The 14340-nt window shown below is 38.8% G+C and overlaps 1 protein-coding gene across 1 annotated transcript; it reads left to right on the top strand.

The window, feature by feature from the left end:
• Positions 1-1363: 1363 nt before the first annotated feature.
• Positions 1364-13039, top strand: slc7a4 (solute carrier family 7 member 4). Its single transcript, XM_073867644.1, has 4 exons — positions 1364-2431; positions 2567-3300; positions 3669-3777; positions 8922-13039. The coding sequence occupies exons 1-4, from the start codon at positions 1450-1452 to the stop codon at positions 9110-9112; spliced, it is 2016 nt and encodes a 671-aa protein (XP_073723745.1). The 5' UTR covers positions 1364-1449; the 3' UTR covers positions 9113-13039.
• The last annotated feature ends 1301 nt before the right edge of the window (positions 13040-14340 follow it).

Below are 14340 nucleotides of genomic sequence, written 5' to 3'. Positions count from 1 at the left end.
CAAATCGCACCCTGGGAATAATTCATCACAATACCATATATGTGCTGATATGTTGTCAGGGTTTGTACTACTAATCGAAAGACACTTGCATCCAAAAACAGTTAATACAGTAACTGATCTTATAGAGTCACTTAACCTGTAACTTAACAGAATATTATGAAATATATATACGAGCAATTCCAGCGTTATGGATGTGACATTTTCAGTCAAAAATTTCTCAGAGAATGAATTTATTACTAATATTTAACAGTCTATTTATATATCCCTAAACATCAGACATAAGTCCAGACAGAAAAATATCTACTCACCCTGCTGAAAAAAACAATAGAAACCATCACAGAAATTCTAATGGTTTTCATTAAAAAACCACTAGGAACCATTAGCTTTTACCTTTTAAACCACTACAAAATTCCTTTTTGTTGTGTATTTTGGGATATATTCCAGTAAGATGTTATGCCCCCACCGATAAGAACCCAACACATACCAGTAGAGACCCACAGAGACCATTATAGTTTCCTTTACAACCAATAAAAATCCTATTAAAACCATTAAATCCATTATAATTTCTGTCATGGTTTCTATTGTTTTTTTAGCAGGGCATGTTTTTTATTTTATAAATGAAATTATTAGGCTATGTTATGGATGTGACAAATAAGGACACACGTTTTTGGAAGACAACATACTTAGTAATATGTAGTAATTCTGTGAATTAAAATGCTCAAACCAGAAGCAATAATACTCAAGAAATGGAGAAGGGATGGCTCTTCAAAGAACAAATTATATTTATTTTAATTTTTGTGTGTACATTTATGAGAAAGAAACAGCATTATGAATCTGACAATTCTTACTCTCTTACCCAAGTATTTAAAATAATTTGAAAAAAATTAGAAAACATAAACAGAGACTTGGAATTGACCACCAAGGAAGATATTTTTAGGAATGTTTGAAATCAAACCAATCATGAGCCCCATTCACTTCCATAGTATTCTTTTTTCTTACTATAGAAGTGAATGGGCTCATGATCGGTTTGGTAACGGTTACACACATTCCTCAAAATATCTTCCTTTGTGTGTTCATCAGAACAAAGAAATACATACAGGTTTAGATTTACAGGGGTAAATGATGACAGGATTGTAATTTTTGGGTGAACTCTTAGGGTGAAGCCCCCAAATATCTGATCAGTGTGGTTAAACTCTTTTGGTATAAACTTTATTTTGTCATGGTAAAATTGACCTTTGCATGGAATTGCTCATATGTTAGAAAACATAAAAAGAAGGAATTGACTCTGGTGGTATTTTGGTACTTATTTTCTTAATTTTTCTGATGTGTTGCAGATTATTAACTGTTTTTTCTTTTTAGGGTTGTAATGCCTGTTCAGCTCTGAACATTATGGACAAAGTTTGATCTTTGCGTATTTCATCTCATACCAACCCCTTGTTCTCCATCAAGATGGCGTCATGTGTTTCCAGCTGCTCACCGGTAGTTCGGTTCTGTCACAAACTGAACAGGCTAAAGACACTGGAGGACGATGTAATGGCGACATCACTCAAGCGTTGTCTTTCCACAGTGGACCTTGCACTTCTTGGTGTAGGTGGAATGGTAGGATCAGGCCTTTATGTTCTCACAGGAACTGTTGCAAAAGACACCGCAGGTCCAGCTGTAGTAGTGTCTTTCCTCATCGCAGGCATAGCGTCTCTCATGGCTGCGCTGTGCTATGCTGAATTTGGCGCCCGTGTACCAAAAACAGGCTCTGCCTACATGTTTACGTACGTCTCTGTTGGGGAAATCTGGGCCTTCCTCATAGGCTGGAATGTAATTTTGGAGTACATGATTGGTGGAGCGGCAGTAGCCCGTGCGTGGAGCGGCTACCTGGACTCTATTTTCAATCACCGTATTCAAAATTTCACAGAGACTTATGTGATGCGCTGGGACATACCTGTCGTTGCTCATTACCCAGACTTCTTAGCAGCTGCCATCCTTCTTGTGGCTTCCATTTTTATTTCATTTGGTGTTCGCGTCTCATCTTGGCTCAATCACATCTTCTCTGCCATCAGTATGGCAGTCATTGCCTTTATATTGGTGTTTGGATTCATACTGGCGGACCCAGTCAACTGGAGCGCTAAGGAGGGAGGCTTTGCCCCCTTTGGACTCTCAGGTATAATGGCAGGAACGGCGACGTGCTTCTATGCCTTTGTTGGATTTGATGTAATAGCAGCGTCCAGCGAGGAGGCCAGCAATCCTCAGAGAGCTATACCGGCAGCAACGGCCATCTCACTCGGCCTAGCAGCCACAGCGTACATCCTGGTATCTACAGTTCTTACGCTGATGGTCCCATGGCATACACTCGACCCAAACTCGGCACTTTCAGATGCGTTCTTCAGACGAGGTTATAGCTGGGCCGGGTTTATTGTGGCTGTTGGCTCCATCTGTGGTGAGTAAAGCATTATGAATATGTGTTTGTGTATACGCACACACATTTTTTTTATTGATATCTTAAGATTGTAAAAAATGTATTTTGGCTTTAAAAACTTAATAACTGTTGTTGTTTGTCTTGTCTTTCATTTAGCCATGAACACCGTGTTGCTCAGCAACCTCTTCTCCCTCCCGCGGATCGTGTACGCCATGGCGGAGGACGGCCTCTTCTTCTCTGTCTTCTCTCGTGTTAACCCTGTAACCAAAGTTCCTGTCATTGCCATTCTTGTATTTGGCAGTCTAATGGCGTTCCTTGCCCTCATCTTTGATCTGGAAGCACTGGTCCAGTTCCTCTCGATCGGCACTTTACTGGCTTACACTTTTGTAGCGGCTAGCATCATAGTGCTCCGCTACCAGCCGGATAAGCGTAGCGGTAGCTCAGGAGGAGGTGGCATCAAAACGGATGCTTCATCCACAACATCAGAGCAGCAGGTGGATCCGTCTCCTGCAGCGAATGAGACCCAGACCTTTGCACAGGACGGTGGGGGGATGAAGGAGTATGAGTCGTTCTCTGATAAACTTCAGCTGGTAGAGAGACAGAAGAACGTGAAGGAAAAACGATCCGCTGGCATGTTGAGCGCCCGTTGGGAGCCGTATCTGGGCCGCTTGCTGGGGGATTGTGAGCCGGGAGAGGTGGTGGCGTTTTCTGTGTTGGCTCTGATGGTGAGCGGTGTTTCTCTTTGTGCCGTGTTGGTGTTTGGAAATAACCAGTTGCACCTGCCTGTATGGAGCTTCACCCTGTTGCTGGTCATCTTCAGTCTGGTCTTCCTGCTCAGCCTGGCTGTCATCTGTGTCCATGAACAACAACCCAATCTAAAGACTTTTCAGGTGAGTTACTGTCTGTTTTCTTTCTCTCAAACCACTTGGAAACTACACCTCTGATCAGTTCTAATAAACCTAAATTTAAGTATTAATTCATATATTACCCAATAGGTGGTTCATACTATTGAAGTCATCTGCAGCATAATTAAATATTTATTTCCACTTCAATGTGCAGTTACGGAAAATAATATGTTATGAGAGGCTCTGGAGCTTTTGCCTTGATTTTAGTATCAGGCTTCAACATAACAAAATTGAAAAAGCGAAGGAGGTCTGAATACTTTTAGAATGCACTGTATATCTTTGTAGTTTAAGTTTAAAAATCTGAATAGCAGAGACGTTAAAAAAACTAAACCTCCTGGAAATGTCTCATTTAGGTTCCTCTGGTGCCGATCATTCCTGGCTTCAGCATCCTTCTGAATGTGTTCCTCATGTTGAAGTTAAGTCCACTTACCTGGATCCGCTTCACCGTTTGGGTCGCAGCAGGTATCAGTCGATCACTTTTCATCTCTCTTCCTCATTAGTATTGTAAATGACATAAAAATATATAATATAAATACTATGTATAACAGTAAGTCTATGAACTGACCAAATAAGTTACAACATAGTTTGTTGAACTGTAATTTTATTAAAGAAAGCTACTGGAGACTTCGACCATAGCTGTCTTAATAAGATAGTTTGCCCAATAATATGCATTTTGTCATCATTTACTGCAAATGTTGTTCCAAACCTGTTTGATTTTTTTCTTCTGTGGTAAAAAAAAGATTGACACTGACTGACAAGCATAAAAAAGCACATTAAAGGGCCATTTCACCCATAGGAACATTAATCTTTATGGAAAGTGAGTCATATTTGTAGTCAAAATGTAACATAAATGTAGAATTTTGTGCCTATTTGACAGAGAAAAGACAAAATGTGACTTTAGAGCACATTTGTATGAAAAACTACAACTGCCACTATGCACCACAATGCACAGCTCTGCAAGCCACTCCCATTACTCGGAACACGGCTCAGACATGCTATTATGTACATAAATGCCACGTTAGTAAAACAAAGAAAATAGCCACCACCACTTTGTCTGACAGACACCAATCATGATTTACTTTTAAACGTGATGTTACATTGTGTTACACACAATAACACTCTGGCCTGGTGTGTAGCAAAGTCTTATTCAAACAGTAACGTGCGGTTTCAGATGCGCAGTACAAATGTCTTTCCAAGTACTTAAAAAAAGTGTATGCATTTTAAATGTTTATTTAGTTTTACCAATTTTCTTTTTGTCTCTTGTTTACTGTAATTACATTTGTGTTATTATTTGCCTCACTGCTCTCACAATATAGACATATAAAACACCGCTCAGATATGCTATTGTGTACATAAATGCCACGTTAGTATAACAAAGAAAATATAAACACTCACTTTAGTCAGACGTCCGTTTAACCCTCCATCCTCCTCCACACAAACGCGTCCCCTGCACAATATCTCCACAGACGCGCTGCCTCAGCTCTTTGAGCTTGTGCTCGTAAACCGAAACGCGTCTTTGAAATAAGCACGCGACCAGAAACATTCACAAAACAAACGTCCATATCCTTATCTGATCCAGAAATGTTAAACCGAAAGCAAACGGCGCGAGTCCGTCCAAGCTTATATACTCCGCAGCGCGTCTGCTCGTAAACCGAAACATGTCCGTGAAATAAACGTTCCAAATGCGCGCAAAGTTCCTCTCTTGCATAGAGACCTTCCCCAAACAAACGTCCGTATCCTTATCTGATGCAGAAATGTTATAAAGAAGCCACACAGCGAGAGAACAGGCAAGCTTCTCTACGCAGCAGAGGCCGATGGTTGCTGCTTCTTCACCGGGCTCCTCTACCCAGCCGACGCCCAGGCTCCGGCCTACTCCTCGGGCTTCTGTTCCTACATCTGCCTCAGCTCTTTGCAGTATTGTGGCTCATAAAGGTGCAATGAACAGCGGATTAGAGCATCACGCTTGTAAAATCACCCTCTTCCATGTAATATTGATTAACTTCCACTGTTATTCTAACATGAATTCTGGCTCGCTCCACAACTTCTGTTTAGCTTAGCTTAGCATAAAGATGGCGGCTGGTCGTTTTTTTCGGTCTGTGTTCGTATATTTTCGTAAGTCCCACCCACTTATCTGTAATTGGTCTGAAGCGTGAGTGGGTCCCACCCATAGCCCCCACCTTGGAAAAATGAGGAATGAGTGTCTGTAGTCTTTCACACTCAATAGAGATACAGGATTTCCTTCTTTCAATGACGCAAAATGACGATTTTTACATCATTGAAAGAAGGAAGTGCCTCACTGAAATCAGTATTTCTCCCCTCTCAGGGGAAACTGAGGGAATGGTGCACGACCATTCAAAAACATGACTGGGGTTCTAACGGTACAAAGCTTAATGCAAATGGGTGAAGTTTCCCTTTAAGTAGGGTGGTTTCCCGGACAGGGTTTAATATTATTCCAGGACTAACTATAGTTATATTGGGACATGTTAATAGTTTTACAAACAAATCTTACAAAAAATACAGGTGTGTATCTTAAGACTAAACAATGGCACTGATATACGTTAAAATATGTCAATACAATGTGTTTTTTAAATTAAGGCAGCTCAGACATGCATTTTAGTCTGGGACTAGGACAAGCCCAGTCCAGGAAACCGCCCCTTTGTGTACTTATATTTAAAGGAGCATTTCACCCATAGAAACATTAATCTTTATTGAAAGTGTGTCATATTTGTAGTCGAAATGTAACATACATTTCGAATTTGGTGCCTATTTGACAGAGAAAATGGGTGTTTGTAGTCTCACCCCCTCAACAAAGATATTGGACTTGAAACAAGGAAGTGCAACACTGAAATCTGTATTTCTCCTGTCTTAGGGGAACTGAGGAAATGATGCACGACCATTCAAAAACATGTCTGGGGTTCTAACTATACAAAGCTTAATGCAAATCGGTGAAGTGTCCCTTTAAGCTGAAAGTGGGGCAATATTAGGGTAAAGAAACATTGACATAATTTTTGAGTAAACCATTCATTAAAATCTTCTCATTCAGTTATTTGCAGCTAGCTCATGGTTTCTGTGGTTTGTTCATTTTGGGTTTAAGCTATGCACTTAACACAGTTATCCTGACGAATTAATAAATACACCATCTTGTCTGAATAAGGAAACCGGTTATACATTGAAAAATGTGCAGTGAAATAGGCTATTTGAGCTTTCAGTTTTTTTTAGTATGGGTGTTTTAGTGACTGCTTCAGCATTTTCAAGCTTGTAAAGAGACAGGTCAGCTCTTGTCTTTAACGTCTCAGTATTAACTAGCTATGGACTCACCTTTAGGATATTTATCAGTCCAAACATAAATATCTTAAGTTCCTTCGGTAAAAATCATTTTAACTGTTAAAGATGCACATTTATCACTGTTTTATTTGGCTTTACTTACGCATTTAGTAGACATCTAAGGTATATATTATAGCAGTTTTGTACTCTTTAGAAATCAAACCCACTTGTTACTTTTGTTCCGCTGCTAATACTTTTGCATTATGTTGAAAATGTATAGTATTATAATTTGATCTAATTTAATTCTAGTGTTCAAAGTTCAAACGGTTGAAACATTTTTTATTCTCAACAATTTAAAGGCGAAGTGCACAATGTTTGAAAGCCAATGTTGATATTTGAAATCACCTTAACAAACACGCCCCTACCCCAATAGAATCTAGACCTTCTTTTAAAAGACCCGCCCCACACATACACAACCCGGCAAGGATGTCGGTTAGTAGATGACGCCCCTTACTGCTGATTGGCTATAAGTGTGTTTTGTTAGTCGGCCCGACTCCTTTTCCAAAGCGTTTTTTAAACATTGTGCAGTGTGCACTCCGCCTTTAAGTTTGTACTGTCAGGTTGCTTTTGAAACATTTGATGAAGCTGAAATTTAAAATGAAACTGTAATTTCATTCTTTTTTTACAAAGATAAATGACAAAATATGTTTGCAGTTACATATTAACAAGGTCATAGTCATGTATATTTACTAAAAACAAGTGTAAAATAAAAATGTAACTTGTTCTGTTGTGTTGCCTTTTGACCCACCTGTGTGTTACTTTCATCCCAGCTGACAGGGTCAAAATTAACGATGCGCTACTTATGTTCAAAGTGAAATATACTGAAGTTGTTTTACATTTGTTTAAAATTCCACCTCGTATTAATAGACCACACTTGTGAGTTACTGACCACAGCAACAATATATCTTTGTCTAAAATATTATCTTTTAAAATTAAGTTTTTCTGAAAAATTGTACTTTCGCTCCTGCTCTCCCCTACTCCACCACACAGGATGAAAACTTGTCATTGGCCAAAATGAAGCTTCCTTACTTTACATGGGCTGGGTCAACCCCTTAATAATAGGTGTGTTCGACATCGGCTGCGGCTGGTTGTAACCGATCGGCGAGATTAGCCGCGTGCAGGCGGGGAGGAGCTGAAAACGGAGACGTGAAGTCGGACGCGCTGTGCTTCCCGTAGTTTGCTGCATTTACGTCAGGCATGGCTGATCACGTGCCGTTTGCTTACTTAATCGCATTAAACATGATTTGTAAGATGTAAACTACATAAAAAGTGAATTATACTGTTTTGAATGTCCGTGTATGAGCATGAGTGGAACTGAAGAAGCTTACAGCATCTGTTTTTACAAGAATAAAGTTCAACATAAGCATATATTATTTAAATACCAATGTAGTGGGGTCTACGTTTTTTATCCATTTTATTTTGATGAAGAGGACACAATATAACATCGCGACTACATGAAAAGAGCTTTAACTGTTATAAAAATACAGATTTGTGAGCATTTGTGGAACTAAGGGCGTAAAAATACCCACGAAACACACGTGAGTGTTGTCATGTGGTGAATCCGACCAATCGTGAAACAGCTGTGTCGTCATTACAGCCCGTGCAGCTCCTCTTCGGGAACTGCGCTGGCTAAGTCAGGCGGCTGATCTCGAATCGCTCTCGCGGTACTTAAAAACCATATGACACAGTCACGTGCCTGCAGCGCCAGCTTAAGTCGGACAAAAGTACTAACCAAAATGCACTGCTTCAAGTCAGCCACCGATCGGTCTGCGCAGCGCCGCATGAAGTCGAACACACCTAATGGTATCCATGTTAATATCACATGACTAGCCAAATACTACTTGCTCAATATCAGACCCAATCAATTTGATTATCACTTTCTGATTATTAGTTATCAGATTAATAATGGGTAACAAATGCCTATAAAGTTCACAGACTCTGTGAAGTCTAATGCTGGGTACACACCAAGCGTGAAGCGTTCCTTGCTCCAGATTATTCGCAGGATTTAACTTTTCATTTAACTTGAATTTTTTGCTTGACTTTAATATTTTCAACTTGTGCGAAGACGCGCTTGAGGCGAATAGCGCTTGTTTTCGTTGCAATCGCGCCACCCAATTCGCATCATTCGCATTGCATTGACTTTGTATGTAATCTACTTGCGTAAATCGTTGAATTTCCATTTGGTGTGTATGCCCCATTAGACCACTGTCATATTGGAATGTAAAACAATCCCCAAAATGTTGTGGTCACGTGATCAAATTTGTTGTCTTGCTCTACCTCAGGTCTTCTGGTGTATTTTGGATATGGCATTTGGCACAGTAAAGAGGGTTTACGAGAGCAGCAGGGACAGGACGTATCAGCGCGATATGTGGTTCTCCCCAGCGGCAGTCTGGTGGAGACAGTCCAGAACATTCAGCCTGAAGGACAAACACACAACACCCTTACACCAGAAACCCCCTCCTCCAGCAGATGATTTAACAACGCTGAGGTGTGTTTACACTACACCTGCATGCCTGTTTATTGTACCACTCCTGCTTTGCTTTGTCTTTTGTTTGTCTTTCATTTACTACTATCATCAACATCAAAATAAACCAAACTGCTCATCAACAACTGCTCATCAATGGTTTAAAGACACCAAGTCATTGTTTTGGGTGAACTCGACTTCCTTTTTCAACAATTTCACCATAATTCAGAGCCATTTTACTACTTTCCATTTTTTTGTTTTTATGTAATATACAGTGCACATCTACTGTGTTTAGCTGCTACAATGGCTTGTATGTAAATTATATATGAGAGTATGTGAAGTGCACCATGATTCAGTGGCCCAAAGAGATTCAGTATCTCCAATGTGTTTTATGGTGTTTACATGGAGCCAGATGGAGCTCAATGATCTACATTGCTGCTCAGTAAAAGCTGAAATCTTTATGATAGACTGCTGTTTATCTGTTAAAGGTGCAGTGTGTAATTTTTAGAAGGATCTCTTGACAGAAATGCAATATAATATACAAAACTATATTATCAGTGGTGTATAAAGGCCTTTCATAATGAACCGTTATGTTTTTATTACATTACAATGAGACTTTTTCATCTACATACACAGAGGGTCCCCTTACATGGAAGTCGCCATTTTGTGTAGCCATGTTTTTACATAAGTCCTTAACGGACACACTTTTTTACTAAGTTGTCTCCGACGATGACATGTTTGTCTGGTGGCGACTACCGTAGCTTCTCTATGCGTTTTAAAAGCGAGGGGTGAGCAGTGAACTGAGCCATTGGTTGCAATTTACAACCTTACCACTAGATGCCGCTAAAATTTACACACTGCACCTTTAAACAACAATGTTTGGTCTTATTTTTTTTTTAAGTAATTCCACAAAAATATGATCAGTGGGGTCGTACACTACCAGACAAAATTTTATTAAATAATTTATGCTCCTCGTGCAATTTTTTATGTAAAAACATTTGCTTTAATGTTTAAAATGAGTTTCGTAGACAGATAACTTATGTCTATCTAGCAATTGTTTGAAGCCTTCCTATGCTGTTTAAATACCTAAAATAGAGTGTTATTACGGTTTTATATTAAGTGTATACCCCAGACCCAGTATGTAAATAAGTGGGCGTGGCTAATAGAAATAATGAACTAATAGTTATTTTCACATTTTTGACTGGTAGTGTAGATCAGTCTATAATGAAAGACACAATCTACTCTTTAAATTATCTTTTCTACAGTGTTGAAAGATACCAGCCTTCATCTTATGGGAAATGATGACAATCACAGGTTGGACATTAAAACTTGTCTGAGCAAATGCTGTTAAGGGATCATGTGGATCCACTTAAATCTATACCCCTTCCCCCATTGTATCCCACATAGACATGTATCTGTCTAGCAGCGTCCATTGATCACATGATTATACTGCAACGCTACCACTTTCACATTTACTACATACACACATACACAGTTGTAATTTGTTAGCATCTGGCTCTCACACACTTCATTTTATAAATATTTATTTATATACGGTATACCTGTATGTTTATTTATTTTTTACACTAGCTTTTACATTTTTGTTCAAAAGAAACTGTAAACCATTCTTGTAATGTTTCTGCTTATGTGTTTGTAAGCATAATATGACCTGCTCCTGAGTAAATTTGTTTCGCTGTCAACCACTGACATACCTGGCCTTACAAACACACATTTAATGAAGCCCTTACTGAAGCATTCTTCTCACTAATCCTTATTTCAACATATCATGTGACAGTCATTCACGCACACTAAACTGCCCTTATTTTCCCACACACTTATAGTACAGGGACACTTCAGCATAACTGGGTCTCAACAAGATACAGCCTCTCTGTCTCTATGAATGCGAAACTGCTATGTGATGTGAAACAGCCAATCAGAATACATTTAATGTACAGTTTACAGTATATGTTTTAATGTATAGTTAATGAAGCAAGATATTGCACCAGTAAGATTTCATGATGGCCAGACCTAGGACACAGTGGGTTTAGGACATAGTGTAAACTCCATAGTGAAGACAGAATCACTTGCCAGCTGTTTTAATGCAGGTTAAACAGTCTAACATATATTAGATCTTACAAACACACATCTTCACGTTCAGATAGAGTTAACCTTAGTCTGTTGACAACCCTTAGATGAGTCAAACCACAGAGATGTACGGTATACTAACATACAAACACAGGAGACTTTAACACAAGCACAATATTGTTTATTTAGTATGATGTGGTGCTCATACATGTGGCACTACATTGCAAGCCGGCAGGAGAGTAAATATTTGAAAATACGCCAGACAAAAGCAACTGTAGGATATTCACAAGCCTATGTAATCTTCCTCAATCGTCCCTCCCTCACAGATTGACCCAGATTATTCATCCCGAGAGAATTACAGTATCTCCATCTTTATTCACTGTAATAGCTTCATGTTGAGTCATACTGCTTTCTGTTACTTCTGCACAAACACACTGCCTTACCGAACCTGCTTTGATATCAAGAATGTAACAGCATACTCCTATTATTAAAAACCTCGTAATATATTGCTTTCTCATCTCTTTAGATGTATTAGTGGTGCTGTATTGGTTTGGATGGCCATTTTGTATTTATCAGATCCATCCAGACTTGAGTATTACCAGGGAAGCCAAGATTGTGTTTGTGGTTTCAGGATGTACCAAATATTTATTATGGTTCACAGACAGGTGGAGAAAGGTGTGTTTGGTTGTTTTATGTTTTGTTTCACTTTATATTAAATATTGGATGGAGTATGACTGTGCGGGCACACTGTGTGTCGCTAATCTCTTTTAATGAGGTCATAGGAGGGGTTCCTAATTCTGGTTGTCCTAGTAACAAAAGGCCTGGTCACACTAGACACTGAGTATGCGAATATTTGTCGGACGTTGCTGCGTATATGGGTGGGGAGCGGTTAGTCAATATAGGTATTTGGTTTCATCCATTTGTGCTTGTGATTCAGTAAAGAGAAAGGTCACTCCATGACATACCAGTTTTCTGCTGTTCACATATCTCCACGTAATACAAATTCACAAGTCAGAGATCACCAGACTTGAATTTGGGTATGAAGTAAACAGCAAAATAACCTTGCACCAGCTTGCGTTTCCAGTTTAGCTAAAACTTCCTTTGATTAGCTGGATCAGGTGTGTTTGATTAGGGTTGGAATAAAACTGCAGGGACACCGCCCTCCAGGAGCAGGATTGGACAACCCTGTTCTAGTGTGACCGCCCCTAAACTGTCCTTTCAGTAAATGATGAAAGACGGATGACATAAACTCTACTGCTTCACTCTCATTGGTTGTCACTCCTGAAAGTCGCTTGTCATTTGCATAAAGTTCTTGTTGCATAAAGAACTGTTCTCAACATTGATGCATAGTTGGACACGCCAAATTCCTGTCACCTAAGATCGCTGTGCTCGTATCGCCAGAAATCACCAAGCTTTCATTGAAATGAATGAGATTGCTCCGCCGTTGCTAGTCGCTAGCAGTGTGCACGCAGTCAAACTTTCGCATTTTATTCTTTACTTTTTTTGCATACAAAAAAATTAAGTTTGATGAACTCTGACCTGCAAATTCATATAAGACATGGAAACAGTACTACCAACACAATCTCAAGGGAACTTGTACGTATTTTATGAGGTGGCTAATTCATATGTATTCGTATTATAAAATCTGTATGTTTTTGTAAGAACTGCTTTCGCCCCTGTGATGTTGGGTTTAGGGGTGGGGTTTTATTACTGTATTTTTTAGGTGATATTCATTTTTGTACGAATTCATTTGAATTAGCCACTTCATAAAATATATGAATTCTAGTGACATCAGGTTGGAAGTACATACATGTGAATAAAATCTGTCACGTGTGCTACGAACTATGATATGAGGGTATGAGTAGTTGCCAAGTTCAAACATAAACGAGTAAGGAAATTTTTCTAGATCTAACACACCTAAACACGCATTATTTAATCTGGAGTGCATTTTAGAGCTGAGTGCTTCACATTTTGAACCCCTCACATAATGCACACTGGATTTATGCCTTGTTCTCATTTCAGTGATATGTCAATTATGATAAAAGGCTCAATGCATTACATTGTTATAGCTGAATTCAGTGGCAGAGAGTGAAGTGGCTGCATTAGATGTTACAATGTCAACTTTATTGAGTGCAGTGGCACTGGTATATGTTTTGAAAGGATGGTTTAAATTTTCAATCTGTTTCTTACTTTTATGTAACAGCTCTGTCATTTGTATCTACAGTAAGCCTGTCTGCCAGTTCAGTCTGCTGCGTAATCCACTTCATGTCTTTCTGGCAGCCAGGCTCAGTTACATAAGACAGATGAACACATAGATCAGATTCACAGTTGAAGACCCAGTTACTATATAAATATTATATCTGTATTTGTAAAATATATAGCACACGTAACCAATGGCCTTAATGATACACATACTGAAGCATTCCCAAAGTTTTAGCTACTGTAGTCTATAGTCTATTATTTGTAATATTGTGTCATTTTAAATTATTGTACAAAAGAGGAATGTGATTTGTCTTTCTACAATTTTTTTGCATTTGTTTTTTGGGTTGTTTCCTTCTCTATGCCCTGTCCACTTGCACTGCCTCTTTAAAAAAGCTACAATACTCTTTGTTGTGTGACTGAGCATATACAGTACCTGTGTCTTTGTAAAATTCTGTTTTATTGTATTATCTAGTGACAAATAAATGTTTTGAAGCATCATTTTGTTTCCTCCAATCCGTTATTCACAAAATATATTTTTCCATAAGTGATAAGGAATATTGACTTCATAAGATACTATAGAAAAAGATGCAAAGAAATGTCAAAATACACTGACATCAAGCAAGATAGATGGGTCTTTAAATCCGACATACCGGAATGAATTATTAGATTAAGCAGAACTCGTGACAAATCATGTGGGATTTTTTTTCCAGTTACTCTAATGTCCCAGATGAGCTCAGGTTAAAGGGACAGCGCACACAAAATTAAAAATCTTTCATATTTTACTCATTGTCAGATTGTTTCAAACATACATATAAGAAAATTGACTTTTTCTTCTCTTGTGTCTGTGTAACACAAAAAGCAAACACCTTCAGTCAACATTCACTTTGAATGCATTCATATCTTTTGTTATATACACTGAAGGTGGATGGTGACTGGGACTGTTTATTTGT

This window comes from Misgurnus anguillicaudatus, chromosome 5 (assembly GCF_027580225.2).
Source record: "Misgurnus anguillicaudatus chromosome 5, ASM2758022v2, whole genome shotgun sequence".
Taxonomy (NCBI): Eukaryota; Metazoa; Chordata; class Actinopteri; order Cypriniformes; family Cobitidae; genus Misgurnus; species Misgurnus anguillicaudatus.
This window is presented reverse-complemented; position numbering and strand designations above follow the sequence as displayed.

Excerpts from the sequence above, each read along its gene's own strand:
- slc7a4 (XM_073867644.1), top strand. The coding sequence starts at position 1,450 with ATGGCGTCATGTGTTTCCAGCTGCTCACCGGTAGTTCGGTTCTGTCAC. Across the intron at positions 2,432-2,566 it reads GGCTGTTGGCTCCATCTGTG|CCATGAACACCGTGTTGCTC; the intron begins GTGAGTAAAGCA and ends TCTTTCATTTAG. Across the intron at positions 3,778-8,921 it reads CACCGTTTGGGTCGCAGCAG|GTCTTCTGGTGTATTTTGGA; the intron begins GTATCAGTCGAT and ends GCTCTACCTCAG.